Source organism: Morone saxatilis, unplaced genomic scaffold (assembly GCF_004916995.1).
Source record: "Morone saxatilis isolate NCDOM2014 unplaced genomic scaffold, NCSU_SB_2.0 Contig19, whole genome shotgun sequence".
Classification (NCBI taxonomy): Eukaryota; Metazoa; Chordata; class Actinopteri; family Moronidae; genus Morone; species Morone saxatilis.
This window is the reverse complement of record NW_023339751.1, coordinates 2,454,309-2,476,317: the sequence shown is the minus strand read 5'-3', so window position 1 is coordinate 2,476,317 and position 22,009 is coordinate 2,454,309. Positions and strand designations below refer to the sequence as shown.

General features: G+C 41.5%; 1 protein-coding gene across 1 annotated transcript in view; it reads right to left on the bottom strand.

Annotated features, from left to right (window-relative positions):
• LOC118329499 (inositol polyphosphate-5-phosphatase A) overlaps positions 1-22,009 on the bottom strand; it is a gene marked incomplete in the record, with an annotated part of 110,765 nt that overhangs the window by 47,464 nt on the left and 41,292 nt on the right. The window contains 2 exon segments of the mRNA XM_035663716.1: positions 3,823-3,926; positions 5,538-5,601. Of these exon segments, the coding sequence (XP_035519609.1) occupies positions 3,823-3,926; positions 5,538-5,601 (168 nt within the window).

Sequence of the window (22,009 nt, the reverse complement as noted above, 5' to 3'; positions counted from 1 at the left end):
CACAGACACACACACACACCCTACTTGTCCAAAACACCCTCCCGCCACCGTTTCCCGGTCCATCCCGTTTGATTCTTTGACCTTTTTTATATTTCAGCTCAAAGTCCGACCCCCATAAATAACATTATGGCGGGGTGATGTTTGGAGGGGGGGTGATAGAAGAGTGCAGGACAGGGAGGAAGGGTGGGGGGAGAACGAGGAGGGGGTTACACAAAAGCCCTGTGACAGAAATGCACTGTGAGTAATAAGTAATACACACAAACGCTGATTGATTTGAGCCCTGGTGGACAGTCACATTTATCTTTATTCCATCATCCAGGGGGGGCCCATCAAATAAGAGAGGGCCTCACATAGGGTTTATATGACTGGACAGTGAGTGTGTGCGCCTCGGATAAAGATGCACCACATGTACAGAGTGCAGTGTCTGTCATTGTCACCACTCAAATATAGCAGCAGACACGATGTAGGAATGCCAAGTGCTTTGAGGATTCACATGGTAAATTCAAGAAGACGGAAGAGAATCGTCGGATTTAAACAGCCAAAAAGGAGCCGAAATGGGAATTTTGCTTGAGTTGCCAAATCAGGATTTTTCTGATCCTTCTGTATACACAAAAAGAGTGTAGAAAGCCTTCATTTAGCCCTCATTTCAGCATTATCCCCTCGTTTATGAGCTCCTTGCAGTCTCGTGGATCACGCCTGTCACGGAGAACAGCATCTGTGTCACAGGTGTCTTGTCTGGTGATAAACTCTGGGAGCATTTTACAAGCCAACACCAGTTTTAAATGACTTCATCTCCTTAACGCACGCATCGCATCTATGAATCACGTGCTGCGTTTAAATCAAAAGGAGAAAAACATGAGGGAAGTTAACTTTCATCGGGGGCAGAACTTGAAAGTAATCACGGCCCCCGTATCAGAGCTTACTACAGAGGGCACTAAAAGGGTATGAAAAGTCAATGCTTTTATGGACACGCTCGTGGTGCCAAACAACAAATACAAACTCATATGGATGTTGATCTACAGCCTGTCCGCAATTTCCTTCCCTTCTCTCTCTCTCTCTCTCTGTTTTTTTTTCTTTCTACGGCTGTGTAAAACAATCAATAGCAAGGGCACATTAAGGTCTGGGTCGTATACTTTATTTATATAAGGCAATGACAAATCCTTATGATGCAATGGTTTTTGGAGGCATGTATTACTGCGCCAAACAAATAAATATATTAATGCCCACTGGGGCGGCGGAGAGATTGACGGAACAACGGGAAACGACAAGCCGCCAAATCCATCACGGCGACCTTTCAAAAGAAATGCGCCCACAATTTTGTCCACTTCCTTCTTATTCAGCATTTCAATTAATGTCCCCGCTTCGCTCTCCCTCACTTACGGCTATAACTCACGGTGGGATTACGGAAAGAAGTGATGTTTTGCATATGGAGGGGTTGTCACTTAAATCAGAATCAAACTACCGTAGGAGCAGGAGAGGCCACGAGCAGGAAGTGTGAATGGAAGTGATTTTACCCAATATTTTATTTTATGATGCTGAGTTTAGCCACTTTTAGGAGCTGAAATAGGAAAGCCATCATGAGCATATCAAAGCGCTAAGTAATATTATTCGGTTTGTTCTGTTTGTTCCACACTGGTTGGACAATAGGTAGAATTAGTCCATTAATGGATGAGTCCACTGATGAAATCACGTAAAAATGGAAAATATTACACCAGCTTCTTAAATGTGAGTATATTTCTGCTTTTTCTGGTTCTGTTTTATATCGGTGTAAATTGAATATCTTTGGGTTGTAGAAAAAAAGACTAATTTAAATGCATCATCACCTCGGGTTCTGGGAGATTGTGGTGGATATGCTTCACAATTCTAATAATTAGCAGATTCATGCATGATTAAAACACTGCACACAGACCCTTGTGTCTCTTTTATACACGCAAACCAACACGCACACACAGCAGGCCCTCCCACCATGATGTCATCAGCCACTCGCTCAGTGACACTTTATTAATGGGCGACTGTAAAGGTAAGACACAGGCAGAGAAACACACACATCAGTCTCCCACCGGCCACCTGAGCTGTCTGCTGTCACTCTCTCGCCTCCCTCAGAGGATTCTGTCTGACAAACTGGATGAATTTCACACACATGATTTTTTGTTAGCATTGGTTGGTTGTGAGCATGTAAATAAGACACCTGACCTCTGTGCCTTTCTCATTAACTTAACGGTTCAGGTATCTTTCTACATTTGTTGCTGCAATTACTCCACACATGTAGACCCAAAACTGAGAGCTGGGATTTGAGCAACTGGTTTGGGGGACTGTGTGTGGCGTTCCGTCCCGTCCAAGATCCCCGTGTAATAGGATTCCTCAAAGCTGCAGATGGATGGCAAATCTAGGCGGTTTCATCTACTAAAAGAGGGCATAAATCACTAGCGGAGGAAGCGGGGACGAGGCAGGGGTTATCACCAGTCTGCCTCCCTCATGAGAGCTTTGCATTAAAGCATTAGTGAAATTAATTCATCTTTCATAAGAGGTTTGAGCAGTATCTGTGATCTATGATAACAACCAATTTCTCACTACGGAGGGGCCGGAGGAGAGGGGGGGGCAGGAGGAGGAGAAAAAAAAATACTCGGCGACCCTGATAGACTACACAAATCTGCTCTTTTTAAATGGGCTAACATTATCTGGAGTGCTGCTCTCTGGAGCATCATCCCAGATTCATATCCCAGCCGGGAAAGAGGCATAAATCAACGGGCAAAACTTTTCTCATCTGCCCCCCCACACCCCCCAACACACCTCCTTTCTCTCTACATCACTCCCCTCATCCCTCTCGCGCTGTGCCATGCCAGGTTTGTTTTGTGGTTTTCTTTGCTTGTCCTGTTAAACGCAGAACAATGCTTCTGCTGTAATCATTCTAAATGGCTTTGCGCCTCAATCAGTGTAATTGGTTTTAGATCATCTCTGGAATGGGAAAGTGGGAAAACCTGAGAACGTGAAGCTGTTTGGGTGTGTATGAATGCACATGTTTGTGTGTATGTCTAGGGTGGCTCAGGGTGGGGAGTCCTGCAGTGTGTGAAAGAGACGGAAATTGGGGGGAAGTGTGTGAAGGGGCCGTATCCATCTGTTTTGCATATATTTGCAGAGGCGGCCGTCGGAGCATGGTTGACAGATGAGTGGGGAGTGCGGGGATGACACACGGGCGGTCGTGCTCTTTATTACTATATCAGCACAGCTATGCTCAGCGCTCAGCTCCCCTTCTGATGGCACACACTGCACCGAAAAACCAGAAAAACTGAACACAGCGAAGTGAGCAGAGAATTGCTCCGCGGGACACGGCAGACACAACGAGGACTTTCTCCGTTTCTTGATTTGAATTTTTTGACTGATTTGTCTTCAAATCGGGCCTGTGTCAGCAGGACTTCCTTGAAGCAGAAAAAAAATTGGACTGAAAAATAACAAATAATAAAATGATACATAGAAAACGAAGGTGCATTTTAAAAATCTATTTAAAGTTTATTTTTTTGTATAAATTATAATATTAAGTTTAGCAGAACTCAATGATTGTATTATTATTATTATTATTATTAATATTAATCTTGTTTAGGGGAAATATATGAATATTCATTCTTTTTTGTACTCATTATATACAACAGGTAAAAAAATACTGTATTTCAAATGAGTAATTGGTTGCTTTATTAAAGCTACATACTGTATACAATGTATAAGAGCTGTGTGTTCATTCATCATGACACATTTCCACCTCTTGCTGTGATATCTGTCTCAACAGAAAGCCGTCATTAGACATAACCATCATCAGAAGTTACCCACCTCAGGAAAGTAGTCCTGTGGAAACTTCTCCTTCTCCAGTGAGGGTGTGCTTTCTAGTGTCTCTGAGTAGGTCTCCTTCCCTACCACCTTCTTGAATTTCTTGGCTAAAGTGGAGATCGACAGAGATAGAAGGAGAAGAGGAAAGAGAAACAGAGCAAGGAAAAGGGGAGAAAGACAGTTTTTATTGTTACAACCATGGTGTGTTAATTTTTGGAGACCCCACTTGAGTCAGAATCTCCTAATACATCAGAGCTCACTGAAAGCCAGAGCAGCACTGGCTTCCTCAGACAACTGCACCACCTGCTGGTCAGAGCGAAGAACATCTGCATTTAGCTGGATAGTGAGTGTGAGAGGTCAAACATAGGTACAATTCAAATCTATGCCTCTCACAGGAAGATGTCCCTCTGTATTCACAATAACATGAACACTGATTGAACTGGGCCGATCAGGAGCAATGATTCTGCTTTTTACTGTGTATGTCTGTCTGTCTGTCAATATTGGAAGACGGATCTGTCCTGATGGATTTTCCTCATTTTAAGTCCTGTGTTAGTCTTCTGGGGCATGCTGTGATTTTAGGCCACACACATAAACCTGACTTGGCACTTCAACAGAACCAATGTGACCACAAAGTCCGTATTCAAGCTCATGAACGAGCATTGCTGCCAACAGTGACTTGATTAAACGCGTGTGAGGGAGAACTGGTGTCAATTAGGGGTGTAAGAACATCTAAGAAAAAGAAAAGTAGAGAAAGAAAAGAAAAGTAAGAAAATCTACTTTATCTAGTTTTTGCATAATTTATTCCTCATGAGGAAGGAATATGAAATTGTGTACAGTTGCAGGTTTTTTTCCAGTTCTTTTTGTACTGTGAACCCCGTTCATACTGATCTGTGTGTGACTGTATTCACAATCTGTGAAGCTGAATTTCTCTAAAACCACCAAAAGAGCAAAAGTCTCTCTTATTGAGCATCCATTGGGCCATTATTATGGAAGAAATTCTGACATGTCACAGTAGGAAAAGCACAAGTGTCAATATGAATGATGATTTATTTCCATTTAGCTGCAGGTTTCAGGGTCCTGGTATCGTGAGTGCTGGCTCGTCTTACTGGGAACAGAACAGAGCCCGTGTTAATGTTGTTAGTTAACGTCTGTGCTTTTTCTGCTATGACAAGTCAAAATGTCAGCTATGGAAAAGGCCAACAAAGCGCAGTGTGTACAGGAGTTTATGTAATTCTGACTTTAAATGAAATCTTTAGTGTGTACATCAGGGGTGGTCCTCTCCCCTCTCAACCCCTCCCCCACCTTCGCCCTGTCCTTCACTGGGGTAACTGGTGCTAATGCTGACTTGGGTCTAATAGGAAGCGAGGCGCCTCCACATCTATATCCCCTCTTTAATTAGCGCGGCCGCCGGACCCCGGGGCCCTCTGACACCGCAGGCTGATGAGACCGCCGTAACTGTCCAATAACCTGCCGCACACCATTACTGTAGGCCTGAAATCTTATGAATTAAATCCTAATATTAATAAGCATTACCATTCTGTCCCCCTCCCTTTACATTATCCTCAAAGCCAATCTTAGCTTGCTGGTTTTGATGGAAGCGGGAATAGCCCGCAAATGGTTGTGTGCGACATGCAGGGGTGGGATGAGGGGGCACGGATTTCATCTGGAGACAGTGGTGATGATGTATATGTGGGATTGTGTTGGAAGGGAGCACTCACCTTTGAAATCAAACTGGTGGATGTTTTTCAAAGACTCGTGGATAAAGTAGAAACTTCCGAGAGCCTGCAAGAGGAAAAGTATCTGTGAGATTGGACATATTTTCCATAAAGGATTCCATACTTTTTCAAGATTTCTTTACTGGATCTGGAAGCAGTCCAGGATCCAGATCTATTTATCAAATCAATTCACAGATAAAGATTCTCCACATGAAAGGGGAATAAAACTCCTACATTTCCCAGCATTTTTTCTAAATTTCCAACCAGTCAGGATTTACAATTTATCACATTATTTCTCCAGTTTCCGAGAACGCTGCTCAGAACTTTTCACAGTGTTGTGTGTGCAAAGGATTGACCTAGAGCGAGAATGCTTGACTAATAAACTGGGCTTAAAGTACAGAGCCTCACTCTTTAACACACTCCAGAGCACACTTCCCGTAGCTCGGCTCAATAAGAAGCCACAAACACTGCACACCATCAGCTACACAACAACAGGTGCAACGTGCTCTCAGTACAGTACCCTCAGCACAGTCTCTGTACACCCCATTCTCGGGCTCAGAGTCTTCTAATGTGGCGAGTCAACAATTTGAGCTTTCAAAGGACACATTCAGATGGACTTTTGAATGAGCAAAGATCAACTTCAATAGGCTTAAAATCTTAATTTTCCCTGTGAACAATCAGGAAACTTTCCCAGTCGGGGAACAAGCCAATCAAAGTCTGTGGGAAGAAGTGAGAGTCGTGCAGAGGGGGATTTGACGCGGTTCACAGTCCACTACACTGCTTTCTGTTGCCCTCTTTACATTTAGGGCAAATGGAGGCAAAGCTCAAGCTCAATCCCCTGTGTCTTTGAGATAGCAGACCTTTGGCTCGGGATAATTCTGAGTCTCCTTTCTGCCCTCGAAAAGAGAGGCAATAGGGTGGTGAGTAACTTTTACTTTAAAGACCAGAGCGACCAAATCAAAACAAGAGCGAGCAGAGAGAAAAGATGGGGAAAGACAAAGAGAGTTAGACAGAAAACAGCGACGTTGCGAGGTAAGATAGGAGAGGATCCTCAAGCTCAGGTACAGTAAAAGAAAGAGGGGTGATGAAGGGAGGCTGGAGGGGTGTGATCGAAAGGAGGAGACATCTGCGGAAGAAAAGGCTCCAGGCATGAAGAAGGATTTAGTCTGGAGGGTTTTCCTGCGTTTTCCTATTGAGGCCGGGTGCAGACGCCTCTCCCCGGCACACTGGGAGAGAGTTTGGGCCCGGCCCCTGCATTATTTATGAGCGCCGGCACATCTTGAGATTAAACATTTGCTGATTTGTCAAAAGCACAAACATGAGGTCCTGCCCATCTCCTTGACATATAAGTTCAGCCGACGGAAAACACTGTCGCACATTTAATTGATGAGAACAGCGGCTGGTGACCCGAGCCCCGCGCCGCGCTCCTCTCCCCTCCCCTCCCTCGCTCCCTCATTCCTTCTCCTGCTCTGACGGAGGACAGAGAGAAAGCGGAGAGGGAGGTGGGGGGGTGCGTGTATGAGAGGGGACGCCGTTGGGCGAAAGCAGGACTCAAGGTCACAGCTTCCCATTGCGAGAGGACGGCTTCCAGGAAGGGCCCCAACACTTATTTGTGCTCACTTGTCTTTATGTTCTCTTTCACCTTAAAGTGCCAACAACAGACTTGGAGACAGAGATGGATCGGAAAACAGGCCGAGGGAGGGAAAAGCCGCGCTATTTGTCAAAATGGTGCCACTATGCTAACCGCTGCTGTTTGTGTGAATATTTCAGCGGGTAGTCAAGTAAAAATGACAATTTTGAAAAATGACACATGGGAAATTACAGATAAAAAAGCATATATGTCAGGGTTAAATAGTGGAACTGCAATTTTTCTGGAAAGTTAGTGTCCTACTGCTGAAACAATTAATTGATCTGTTGATTGACAGAAATGTAATAAACTTAACAAATGTTTTATTAAGAAAGAAATTCACTGGTTCCAGTTGCTACAATATGAAGATTTTCTGCCATTCTCTGCTAGTATAGTATTGTAAAGTTAATATCTTTGGGTTAACACTAACAAAAAAGGAATATAAAAATTTCACAAATGATCAATCAATTAATGTGAAAAATACTCTACAAATGAATTGAGTATGAAGATAATGGTCAGCTACAGAGTACACCCACTAACTTAAAGAAAATCTGTACTTGATGCCAAAATCTGATTAATGATTGGTCTTTTTTTTGTCTGCAAAAAAAATAAAATAAATAATAATAATACAAAAATAAATGATTAAACCCTTCACTCTAATTCCAAACAGCCACTGTCTCTCTCTCAGCAGAAGCCGATCCCTCTGCAGGCCCTCAATGCCCCGAGAGTACCAAAAAAATAAAATTAATATGACATCAAACAAATCGGCATGAATCAATTTTCAAATAAATGATAAACAACTATGCCTAAGTGGCTATCCGTGTAATCGCAAAAATCTACTTAACCCTCAACCCTAATAAATATTTATTTGACATCGGGGTTCAGAACCCAGCAGCTGCTCTGCTCTCTCTCCTCTCCTCTGCCTCCCTCCTGCACTCTTCATGAAGAAGCTATTATATTAGCAGGGCGCAATTAATCCATTTGTCTCCTTACATGACAGCCTCAAAATATTCATTAGGGCTGGACTGCGCTGACAGGCCATGCTTATCTTTTACCAGTAGCTTTACAATGGCCTGTGTCAAACGTATGTTTGTCACGTCCCTCTTTATTGATTAGCTGCCAGATTCACTTGAAATAATTAAAAGTATATTTTACATATTTATAAACCCCACTGCCACGGCGGCTACTTAATTTTCCATTAGTAAAATGCAGTCTATTAAGTGCACCATGAGGGCCGCGGGGGAGGTAAGGGGAAATGAGTAATCACCATAATTGTAGACAGAAAGACAATAACCGCGCCATAAAAGCTGGGGTTTTATGACTCGTTCTGGCAATGCTATCTCTTATCACGAGTTGTATTGGCTACGCCGCTCACAGATAAGGGCACACTGACACAACGGCCGCCGTGCTCGCCGTCCGTGTGCATGTGTGTGCTCGTACAAGAGTGTAGTTGACATTTCCAAAACCCCAGCAGATATGGGCTGAACAAGTCCCAATAGACTGGCTGGTGGAAAATAGAGACTTGAGAGCTGCAGTACATAGCCTGCATACTTTGCTCCGCTGAATGCTTTATCGATACCGAGGGCTGCAAAAATTAGTTCTGGCCGACGAAGAGAAGCAGGAATTCTGTGACCCCTGAATAGATTTTCTGCGTTTAATGTGAAAAATGAGCCATAAAGCAAACATAAAAGTAATAATTTTTCTTCAAGGTCTCACCTCCAATCTGTGCTAAGGGAGAGTGGCCAGTCCCAGGAGAGCTGACACATACACACTCCAGTGTCATCACAGTGTCACTGTACAACTTCCGAGGGTAATGTTCTGCTGTCCCCCAGATGCTAGCAAAGTGCAGGCTTATGGGTTTGTGGAGCACATCAGTGAGCATGTGTGTCCAATGAGGGTTTTAATAGGAAAATAGATGATGCACTTTAACAAGCTTACTCAAAGGATGTTAACTGTGGCAGAACACCATTGTTTTTTTTAGGATATGATTATTCTTTTTTTTTTTTAACTGTGTTCAGGTTTTATACATTTGAACTTTGTACACAGAATTACTTCTACAAGACATTTCATGTTGTACTAACTGTTGTATGACCAGATCCTTTTGATGAAGTGAAGTATTTTAGATTATTGTTCATTGTATTTACAGGAGTTATTCTTGGTAACAGGAGGAGGGTTCCACTCTTGTGGTGCTATGATAAAGATTGTACTTTAAATAAGAAGGTTAACTGAGGCCCCAGTATTGAGCTCCCAGTTTACTAGGACTGTGTATTGGCAAGAATCTGGCAATACGATATGTTGCACCACATTCTGTCTCATTTCTTAGTGGATCACCTCTGCTACTGTTGGTTTTTTGTCAACCTTTAAGCATAACTTCTGTATTTTACAACTTTTATTTTTGTAGTTTTGGACATTATTCATACTAATTTTATGGCAACAACAAATTCCAACAGGGGAAAGTACACCAGCAGTGAGATGACCAGACAGGTTGTAAATCAGATTCAATTAAACAGATTATTTAAACCACTTCATTTGGAGGAAAAACTGAAATGTCGGTTACAATCCCTCATTGTACAAAAAGGCTGTGTTCGTGTTAGGAAGAGATTTAATTACAGAAATTAAGTGGCAACAATTTTGGAAATCAATCGTTTTAGTCATTTCTTTTTTTTCTGTATGAGAATATGTTCTGTATTTCTTAGTCTTCTATGATACTAAATTGAATATCTCTCAGTTTTGGACCATGAGTTTGAGAAAAGAAGCAATCTGAAGATGTTTACTTGGGCTCAGAGAGAAAATGGTGGGCATTTTAACTATTTTCTGTCATTTTACAGATTAAACAATTTGTACAGAAAATGATTAGCAGCTTAACCGATAAGGCAAAAAAACCTTAACTCTTGTGTGCGCACAACTATAGGTATGTCAAAGCTGAAATAAGAATGTGTATAAAATGTGATGGATGTTTACAACAGACAAGAATATTTTTAAAATGTATTGTTCACCTTCAGTTTCTTTTTAATTTGATGGTCTGAGGTCCGTTTAAAAAATGTTGAATAGAGTCTCATTATTACTGACAGGTAGGATGGCCAAAACTATGAAAATAATAATAATATAAAATGGCTCTTTAACAGCACTTCCTTTAAAGTGTTACCGTACTTGCACATCTCAATGTTCAGGCTACAGGCGTGTTACAGCCACCTCAGAGAAATATCCCCTCAGGGTTTTCTGTGGCATTTTGCCCTCTAGACAGCAGAGACAAAATGGGCTGTTTTCCAGTTTATATCTCATTGCTCAGAAATCCCTGGAGTCCCCTCATCTGTCAGATTGCGAGTGATGCCACACTTCCACATAAACCTGCACATAGAAACATAACCACCAAAAACAACTCACAAATGTACACGCACACACACACGCACACACGCGGTCTTATCGGAAAAGGTCAATCAGATATGCTGTCACGAAGAAATGGTGTTGCGATATATCAGAAACACATGCTCTGTCAAAACAACTTAGAGAGGGAGGCAAAGACATAAGCTCTGACTAATAGGTACATAATATCCTCATTAGTCAGTTAAGACCAGCATTCATACATGGCTAAATTCTAAACACACTCCAAATCAAAGCATAAAGGGTGAATCCTTCAGCAGACAATAGAACAGCATGCTGTGTGTAGCAACTGAATGTAAGAATCCACATATCCATTTCAAGATCAGCCCTGTGTGTCCCAGCAAGGGACCCATTGATATGCAGGATCTGGGGCTAAAAGAGCACCTTCACAGGAGCCTCTCTGCACAAATCTCCAATACTGCACAAACAGCCTGTTTGTCATCCCCGGCAAGGAAAACACCCCGGCACAAAAGTGAGCAGCATCAATAGAGATGGCATGCTTTTTCAGCCCAGAGATACAGATGGAGAAGCCTTAGTATTTTCTACCCCTCCTGAGCCCACCGCCCACCCCAGGGCTGCCATATGTGTTTGCCAAGGCCCTCTCCCAGTGCCATTGATTGAGTATTCAGAGTATTGAGCCACAGTGTCTATTATTCATCGGCTGCCTGGAAAGCCTGACTGGATACACAGACAAAACTCTCATTAAAACTTCCTCTGTCACTTCCTGTGATTTGAAAGCAGCCTGAGTGTTGGAGCCATCCGTCACGTCCTGAAGGAGCCCTTGTCTCTGGGGTGGTGGTTGTGTGTGTGTTGGGGGGGGGATAGGTAAGGGACAGAGGGAAGAAATTAGGCTGCATAAAGATATATAAAAGGAAACATGTTAACATAAATGTACTCATTTATTTCACAGTAATTAAGATTTAAGTTAAGCTTACTCTCCTTAATGCTCTGCTGCTGTCCCTATGAGGGACCTCATGAGCAAACCTTGAGAGAAAATTGGTTTACACGGCAAAGCAGGACTAGTATTGATCCCTTACAATTAAAACAGGAACAGCAGATCCAGACCACCTGAACCTCATTTTGACTGGTATTGTGGTTACAGAGGATAATACTGACCTGCAGCATCAAAATATTATCAGATGAGGCCCTTCATACTAAAGTGCTGTAATAATGTATCTGTAACATATGCTTCCAAAACCAACAAGACTAAGAGTCTTACGGCCACGCTAGCAGCTCTGCAAGGCTGTAATGGTCATTGCGAAGAAAACCAAATAGATAATGAAGTTAGATAGATAAGAAAAATTTAAATTTTGACTTGATGATAAATGGAGTGAGATGAAAAGTCAAAGGATCACCAACAGTTCACTGAGAGGACCATGAACATCTGCATCAAAATGCATCAAACATTTCCCTATGAACCAGAAATGTCAACCTGCAGGTGGCGCTGTAGGAAAAGTCAGGGATCACCAAAATCAAGATTCATGTTCCAGAGACCATGAATACCCATACCATAAATTGTGCCAATCCATATTGTCGATGTAGAGATATTTCACTGAATTGTTTATAGTTCATATTTCAGTTTTATTTCTGTGCAAACATCTGGCATCCCACATGGGTTTACATGACACCGCTATCTTATAAAAACGGTAATAGATATGCAAAAAGTAGAAAAAAAAAACAGAAACTAAATAAATTACCACATTATGAAGTACTTCTATATTCTGTCAAATAATATATTGTAAATACTATACACTGAACAGAACTGCTACATACCTACAGTTCATCCCAATATTGCGCTTTGTTGTTCATCTCCCAGGCTTTCTCCAAGTAACTAACTAATCTAAATGTTTCAATATGAACAGCCTAATCTCATTTACTCAATGTGAAAAAATTGACTTTAAAACATCAGGTAATAACCCAAGGCATCGGGATTAATCCTGTGAACATGAATGACTGTACAGAAATACATGGCAATCCATCCAACAGTTGTTGATGAGGCACTGTGCTTAAAAAAAATGTCAACCTCATGGTGGTGTTATAGGAAAATTTGAGGGATGACTAAAGTTATTAGGGTTCAACCTCTGGGGACTGTGAATGTCTGTACAAACTTCCTTGGCAATCCATCCAACAGTTGTTGAGATATTTCAATCTGGACCAACCAACGGATATCGCCATCCCTAGATCCACAATTAGAAACCGCTGTATTTGCTACATTTCCCAAACCAACCTCCATCCATTCATTTATTGATTGTCTATTTCAAGTAAACCCCCATTGCTGTATGGAGCAGTTATGATACCTGTATTTTAGCTCTGTAGACTCCTAAGGCTTCTGGCAGAGTGCTTCCGGGCTTCCACTTCATTATTCTAAAATCTCCCAGAATGCAGAGCGACATGCGCTCATGATTGATCTCAAAACCACTGATTTTATTTTCTTTTGAGGAAAATATTATGGATGGGTCTAAACAAGGCATAATTGGCCAAACCCACGGCAGCGCCTGACCTGCCAACAATCCAGACCCACTCCCAAGGTTGGCTGCCTCCCTGGGAAATATTGTGCATTAATTTCATTTAGTCTCCCCTCCAACATTCAATGGTAGAAGTTAATTAAATTGCTTGTCCATTGTGTTCATCCACTTACAAAGTTAATGATATTGTGCCGGGGAATTAAAGAGCGTTTTATAAAGCGCACGGGATGGGAGCTGGCAGGCACTACATTGCCCAGTTGAACCCTGTCAGTCGGCGGGCTTCTGGACCCCCTAATTAGCGGTGAAATGGATGCTTCCATCTGCCAATTTCCTGCCACGCTCATCAGTCGTGCAGTCGCTCCTCTAACCTGCCCGGCAGAGGGGTCTAAAGCAATAAAACCATCACAGCAATGACATTCAACAAAAAAAAGAAAAGTGAATACGCGTATACATGATATGACTCAGAATTTAAAAGAGCTTCTTTATAATGCCTGGGCTTTTTTTCCCCATTGGCTTCTTCCGCATAATCCAGATGGAAGAGTTTGATAACTTTGTTAAAAATGTTCGATACGCACAGTAATAGCACCTTGTTTCTTTTTTCAGAGATAGTGGTTTGAATAAATGCCTTCTGATAAAGCAATAAGAAAGAAATGTGGTGGTGCACATTTTGATGTAATACATGCTGTATAGGAAAGGTGCATAACTCCAGTCCTAATTAAAGTATAACTATCTACATTTAATTCAATGCATCATTTCTGCACAGTCCCCAATTTCCAGTAAGGCAGCAAGGTCCGTTCACTACAAAGCATGATTAATGCTCATATATATTCCAGCTGCGTATTTACTAATACCATGTTGCTACTTCAGCAGCTTTTAACGAGGACATAAAAACAGAGGATCAAACTAAATGGGATTACACCTGTGGGGCCTGCGCCACTGCTGACCTCTTAAGGAGGCTGGGCAAAATGTCCTTTGCATAGCAGAACAGTCAATTCATGGTGAAAATGAATTAAAAGACTCCATGGTGAGGGTGCAATTTTACACAGGTACAACTTGCAGTGTAAGTGTAGGCACAAAATAAGAAAGTAGCCAGTGGTGATGCAGGTTAGTCAGACTGGGATGATGTTTCTTCTGGTGTCAATCAAGAATACATACACATAAACTAAATATCCAACAAAGGGTCACCTGCATATTTGCTTTGTGTAAATAATATGACTCTGAACCTGATTTCTTAAAAAGTATAAATGAGAAATGAAAGCATTATGGGAAGTGTAGGATCTAGTGTTTCTGGAGTTCGACCAATACTAAAGACTAAAAGCCAGGATATCTCGGCCTCTGCTGCCTCAACGTTTTTTGGTATTTTTTAACAATATTTAAATTACAAATTGATTTCCCCCCCCCAATTAATCAACCAATCAAATTGAAATTCAGACACCATGCCCATTGCTGAGCTTATCTAATCAATTTTGCATTTTCGAAAGCTGTGACAGGTCATTTATAAGTTTAGATACTACAATTTCTAGACAACTAAAAATCTCCAATAGTGGTAATTTGTTGTGAAAACATAACACCAGAGAAGTAGATACGGTAAGGTTAGTTTTTTCTAAGCTTTTCTTGGTATATAAGGCTCTGGCAATAGAGATTCTCCCTGCATGCAACGGTACAAAATCCTTATCAAGCTGCAGTTTGTTGATGTCACCTAATCTTAACACGTTTAAACACGTTTAGAGTTACTTAACAATATATTTTCAATGGCTCAAGAGGTCACAGGACGTTGTATACATATTATATATATATATATATATGATTTTTATGTGTTGTGTGTTATGTGTGTAACAGAGAGTGTTTTAACCTAATTAAAGAGCAATGTCAGAGGCTACTCTGCTATGTCTCATGCTCTGGTCATTTTGCTGTGGACTAGAGCAGTTTAACAAAGCAAGCTGAGCACTTTTAAGGTCACCCAACCTCATGATTTACACACAGCTATGTTAAGATTGTTCTGTAACTCCATAATAAAGCTCAGGTCAAAACACTGCACTGCGCAATTTAATCATTGCACAACCGCGACTAATACTAAAACAGGATGTAACATTCATCCAATGACAAACACTGAAGAGCAATATGTGGGACAATGGTAGCTCTACAGGGAAATTTTACAACGTATGTCCCCGCTAACAAGGTCAACTCGTCAAGCCTAAGTGTATCAGACATCTGCAATTGGGCATGAAAAGACCTTTCTTCTTTCTTCACAGGAAAATAATCTTTTGAAAGCAATCTTCAAATAAACCGTTGATCTTAGAGGCCAGCATGGTAAATGGCCACTTTCTTTAAATAACTACGCTGTCTGGGCTTGACAAAATCATCGTTTTAAAAGGGGATATGAAGATGATGAATATTTGCCTTATTAGATTGTTCCCAAAGATGAAAAATCAAAGTCTGAACAATTGAGGTATCCATTAGTAATTAAAGTGACATTACCTCCTCTCTATTTTCTCAGGCCACTGCTTGGTTGCCAGAGCCATTATTCAATTGTTTCGGATGCTGGGGGATAAAATGCCTTTAATATACTTATGCTCATTAATGTAAATCATATTTGGCTATGGATGTCCAATAATCAAAAAGAATATTTCAACTTGTAATTCCCTGCTGTAAAAGTATTCCCATTAGGGGAAGAGGCCCATGCAAATGACAGGTCTTTGAGCTCATTGATTTTTTTTTTTTTTTTTTTTCATCTCTGCATTTTGGAATGGCTGCTAATGTTGTCATGGACTGTTCATCAATCTATATTATTATCTGATTTAATATTACGCCTATTCATGTGGCCTCATTTGTGAAAGAATTGATTGAATTAGGATCATACAGGCTGTAGGGAGAAGGGAAGCAATATAATTTTAACTGATCACTGTGGTTGAATGAAGACTGTAAAGAAGTTTGAAAGTTTTTTATCTTGGCTGAATGCACAACTTGTTTATTTCACTTTTTTATAACATTATCCTGCATTTGTAGAGGTGAAGCACATGTGCATACACACGTCAACATCTGGGGTAAAGTGACCAGTGACATAAGCAGCGTTCGATGTCAAATAATCAGTATTGAGTAAACTCATCTTTCCCTAAGGATCCTGGGACAGCTGTCAGAGCTGTGATGTCAGCTAGAAAAGTAATCAGTCAGCTTCTGTCCAGAGGCAGCTTTGATTCTGTCCCTGTCCCACGCTGCCTGTGGCTCGCTCATGTGGCCTTGTAATGACAAAGTGGCATCCTTGGCTGCCCAATGAGATACAGCTCTATTGCAGAGTCCCATAATGAAATATATTAGTTTGCTGCATCTTAGTGGCATTACTTTGTCACTTGTGAGAAGAATTTATCAGGAAGGTCCTCATTTTTCTGTATCAAGAGCCCTTCCTCCTCCCTTAGTACAAACACAACTCTTCCTAAATGAAGGCAACATCGTCTAGATCATGAGCCATCTCGCGGAGCATCTATAAAATATGACAGCCTCCACGGCACACAGGGACAATCGATGGTGGTCTACAGTGTCTCCTCGGGCCCGAAGGCTCGAGAGCGCTCCTCTCAAGATCAAGGCGAGAAGTCACCCCATCAGAGGAGAGGGTTCAGTTTTGAGGTCGCGTTCAGAAAAATCATTTTTTCCCCCTAGATGTATAAAAAAAATAAGCAGCTTTCTGTCTGTGTGCTGTCTGGGTATGAGCAGAGGCGTTCTCTGAGCACAACAGTGACCACAGGACCGTGAAGCTTTAGAGGAGTCTGCAAAAACACACGCAGCGGCTCGTCTCAGGCTAAGACGCCCGTCCGGTGGCTCTTTGTGGCCTTCTTTGTCTTTATGTAAAAACCAATGCTCGCCAATGATGTGTTATGTAAAATTCCCAGAGGCTTGATTTAAATGGTTGGATATCCTCCATGCTAGCTTAGTTATACTCCAGTGCATCGCCCCTAAGAGCACATGGACGCTGCATGAAAAGCAAATGTAAATGCAGCCTCAGCTTCTTAGATAACAAGAAATTATGTCATGGGGTTTTTTCCTCTTATTGTATTATTATAATAATAAATAAAAAAAGAGCGAACAACGGAGGACTTTTCCTGCGCAGATGTTTCTTTTTATCCGTACAATCGCAGCATCCGGCCTTTCCCGTGGCCCCTCTTTAAGGACAGCTTTAAGATGTGAGCAGAGGTCCTGTGCCAGGGGCAAGAGTGGCAGCAAACCCACGTCTGCTCTCCTGTAAATATCACACCCACAGAAATGTGGGAAGAAAAGAGGATTTGGAGGGGCCCATGCAGGTCTGCAACAAGGCTCCTGGGTCGCCCCTTTGAGTGCTCGACAGATGACCAGGTGGTACTGTATTGTATGTCATTAGGTCACATGTCAGTGGAGAAGAATACGCAATGTACAGTGCATCTGTTACATCTGATAACTAATTCTACTCAATACTGGACATGACTTTGGTTTTGCAGGTGCCATCATGATGATTTAGTAATGGCTGTGCACAAACAAGGGCTACATTATTAAAAACCAAGCTTTCTTTCCCCTTTGCCCGCTATATGGTTGAGGTGAGGTGGAGGTGAATTGATGGATTTTATTGTATTAGTTTGTGTATTGTGTTGCATTGGTTAAGGCTATAAATGTAGCTGTAGTATATTGGCCCAAGCTATCTACTTGCCACTTGGCAAGAAACAAAAATAAATAAATAAAAATTTGACTATTCTGAAGGCATTGTCTGTGACACAGCCTCTAGCCCTCATTCCCAAAAAGCATATAGCTTGAAAAGTAGAGTCAGCTAGCTAACTGTTTCTGAATAAATCTTGCTAATCTGGCATGATAGCCTTGTTAGCATTTTTTCACAGGTGAAATAAATGACAAAATATGGTTCTATTTAAACAATTAATGCAATGAATTGAATAGTTATAGTTATACCTGTGTTTGACATGTGTAAATGTCTGCTGTTCACTTCACAGCTTTACCTCAACTAGGTTGGGAACTACTGCAGGTGGCCCCCTATTTAGGGAGCCCCTGGTTCAGACAGTCAATCAGCTGGCCCAACCCACCACAGTCCACCAGAGCGAATGCAATGTCAGCTGAAAGTACTCTATTAGATCCTCTATATCAACAATTATCCATAGACGAGAAGATTCAGTTCTCTGTAGCTCAGCATTCTGAGGAATGCTTCATTTCCAGTGGGCTAAGGAGTGCTTTGAAATGTGTTTTTTTTGTTTTTTTTTCAGAAATGTAATTAGGCAGTTAAAATTAAGAGCCCGAATTTAACTCAAAGAGCATAACATCCAATCTAATTAGAAGGCTCTTTAATGAGTTGGTAATTAGCTACAGCATGGTGCACACAGGGTGCTATTGTGGCTTGAACTTGTGCAGGGACCCTGCTGACTGGGGCACCCTTTGTGTTAGATTGGTTCCCACTTGGGAAGCATTACTCACTGAAATATGGTTATGCTTTGCTTATAAGACACCATTTAGGTATGTTCTGGAGTGAAGTTTCAAATTAATTGTCAAATGTTTCTCTGCCATTCAGCTGCTGTCAAGACAACAAACAGAACAACATAAAACAAGGGCAACAAGCCCAACTAACATTAGGGTGAGTGAGTGTAGTCAATATATGGGCCTGTATATTTGCTTGGTCAATCATAGGAGATGTATTTTGGTGTGTGCATGAAACAGCGCAGAGACAATACATCATAAGCTACTGCACGCTCCGCCCTCAAACAAACCCCCAGTAAGTTTCATCAGGCAGACTCTGGAGATCCCGTACTAGCGTGTTGCCTTTCCGTTTGCCCAGAACCGCCCCTCATCTGCTGAAGCCCGTCTACCTCTGACCTCCAGAACCTTACAGCGACTGCATTAATTTTCCTAACAAAAATCAATCGGCCGAGGAATGGGACAAGGAGGAAGGCCCTCGTTATTACACCGGGCAGGACACACCCTCTGACTGGGAGTGTACGGTTGTTTTTATAGGTAATAGTTTAACAGGGGGTGGTGGCTAGGGGACAAAGGCATTGCTCATTTCTCCTGACCCCGCAGATGAGTCATTCCAAATAAACTTACACATGCTCCATTTAATATCATTACAAAATGAGGCCTTAAGACAATTTTGGGGTTATCTGATGTGAATTTGCTCTGTGTTAATCACAAGGGGGGAAGCATATGAGACTAATTTGTTTGAAAAGATGGCACTGGAGTGTTGATGTTTGAGAAGGAAAATAATGCATTCAGTCAAGGGCAAGAGAGGGCATATGACTGCAAATTCCCAGCCATGTGGCTGTTTCATTTTTGTTTGTCTATTTATATGCTGGCTAGCTGAACAGACTCGCAAACATTCCCCAAAATCAGATTAGGAAATTATGAGCCCTATAATTAACCGGCTGTTTCAGTCGTGAGCTTTGGCTTCCTATTTCCTAATGAAGAGCGAGTGAAAAATGATTTAATAATGCAACAAATGTGCTTTATGAGCTATTAATATGTAGTACATAACATAAACATGACAACAATATTGGCTACACATTTAAAGATCTGAATAAACTGTCCGTGGTGGGTAGAGTATAGAGTTATGACAGTTAAAGAGGAAAGGCAGGCGCTGCATGGAGAGCTTGTGATGCCATTACTCTGACAGCAAGCGGGGGATCACCAGCCCAGGGAGGGAGGTGCAGTGACTGAGTGTGTGTGTTTAAAATGGCCTATGTGTTTAAAATGTGCTGCACAATACCTGCTAATTCTATTAAGTGCTTCTGTGGTGTGGCTGTGTGGTTATGGGTTGATGTAAATGGACGGCTGGTTGACTAAACAATGCAATAGCATTAGAATAAGGTGATTGGATGACAGAATGGAGTAGAAGGCCCAAGCCCAGCCACCCCAGGTCTTGCCAAGTCCATTACGTGTATTGGAGACATCTTGATATCCGTCACGGGGATTTGCCAGGCGAGAGAGAGAAGAGGTTGTTGTTTTGTTTAGCCTTCATTGTCAAGATGGCTTCAACCTCACGGCATCCAGGAGTAGGTAATGCAATCAAATGAGGACCTCGCAAACAATCCCTACCTCTTTCAATCTGCTCTGGGACCTTTGGGCCGTTTTAGGAAACACTGGCAGTCAACTGGCTCAAGGACAAGCATAGACTTGAGTTAGGTTTTGACTTTGCCACCAAGCCATCGCTGTCTGATTTCATGATGTGTATGTGTTACCATAAATCATTTCTAAAGCTCTTGACAGCCCAGAGTGGAGAACAACAAGAAAGTTAGAGATGAAGAGGAGAGCATGCAACACGGACTGTGAGTACAGCCGCAACTACATTTCACTGCCATAATATATGAAAGTTGATAGAGACTACATTTCTGTGGATTGTCTAATATATCTACATATATTTATACGAAGGCCAGTGAAAACTCTCAGCTCTTACTGGCTAACGGGTGTCCATTCATTTATAGACAGTATATTCAGACACCTATTAGGCAGTATGTGTTTGCTGTTCTGAAATAATGCACAGTATTAAACTGTAAACAAATAGTAAATAGCCTAAAATGGTGAACAGGGTATCATTAAGTATGTGAGTCTATGCACCAATCTGATATCACGTAATGACACATTCACCTTGGGTGGTTTGTCTTGTTGGGTATTATACCTTACGTATCTTGTACTGACTCAACATCACTGACTGAATGTTGACCCAAATTAACTATAAAGGACAGATTTTTTCCATTATATCCCTGCTTTTTAAAATTTAGTATATGCAATATAATGTATACCGACGAGTCCAAAAAGGAACTTCAAAGCCTGCTCAGAGTTAAATAGCCAAAGTTAAATTTAGTGAAAATAAACTAATTGTGCTCAAACAAAGTCCATATCAAAGATCACTCACATACTGTAAAAAATATCAACAGGTTTGAATGTACTTAGTATTTTTGTTAAAACCTTGTGGACACAATTTTACAACAAATGACTCGCATCATTTCCCTGCAAAAATGTATCTCAACAGGGCGCCCTGGTAGCTCATTCTGCTGCTCCTGTCTACATTATTATTATTAATGTAATTATTATTATGGCTCTTTTGCCCAAACATATATAACATATACACTTACACAATTAGGTGTCTTGCTCGAGGACACTTCAACATGTAGACAGGACCCGGTCAATAAACATCCAATTATTTCTATCTGGCATTTTGAGATAATCACGAGGCCGACAGACACATCTGCAGGCAGCCACGTCAGTGTGGCTGCTGCGGAACAATGTTTGTGAGTTTTGGGAAGGTGGTGAAAAAGTCAAGCCCTGTACTCTAACTCTCATGCATCCTGATATAAACATATGGCTGAATTGCCTACAGAACAGGATTCAATTATACATGATTTTTCTTTGTTTTGATATCGTCATTAGATCTCTTGCTCTCAAAATATCGACATCAGCCAATAAAAATCTGTCGACCACTAGCTATAATGATGACTGAATTGTGATACGTAAACAAATCAAGCATGATAATTACTAATTTTTGTACCTTTCACAGCTGTAACGACTGTCTTACAAAATAAAGCATCATATAATGAAGTAAGTGATTTCAATAAGTTAAAAGACAGATTTTCAGTATAAATGTCAGACACAGCACATGTATTGGAACACTCTTCCTTTCTGTGTCTGCAGACAGGCCTTCTTATTCTTATCAGGCGCTCTAAGAGCCAGTCATTAAAAGCACTCGTGTGAAGTGTGATTGTTTGAGTGTGTTCATTGGAGACAGGTGTCAAGAGGTTGTTTCTACTGCTATAATTACTCCACAACACAGCGCTTAACCACAGGAGCCACAGGCTTTCTTCAAACTGGGGAGAAATTGCTTGGATTTAATGTAACGATACCCACCCCCCCTACCCCGATATTAACCAGCTGTGCGTGACACCGGGCACAAGCGAGGAGATCAATTCCCCAGGAAAGTGTCGTCTTCTTCACGACAGGCCGCTGAGCCAGGATGAGACGGAGAATCACGGACCGGCACTTCCACCTCG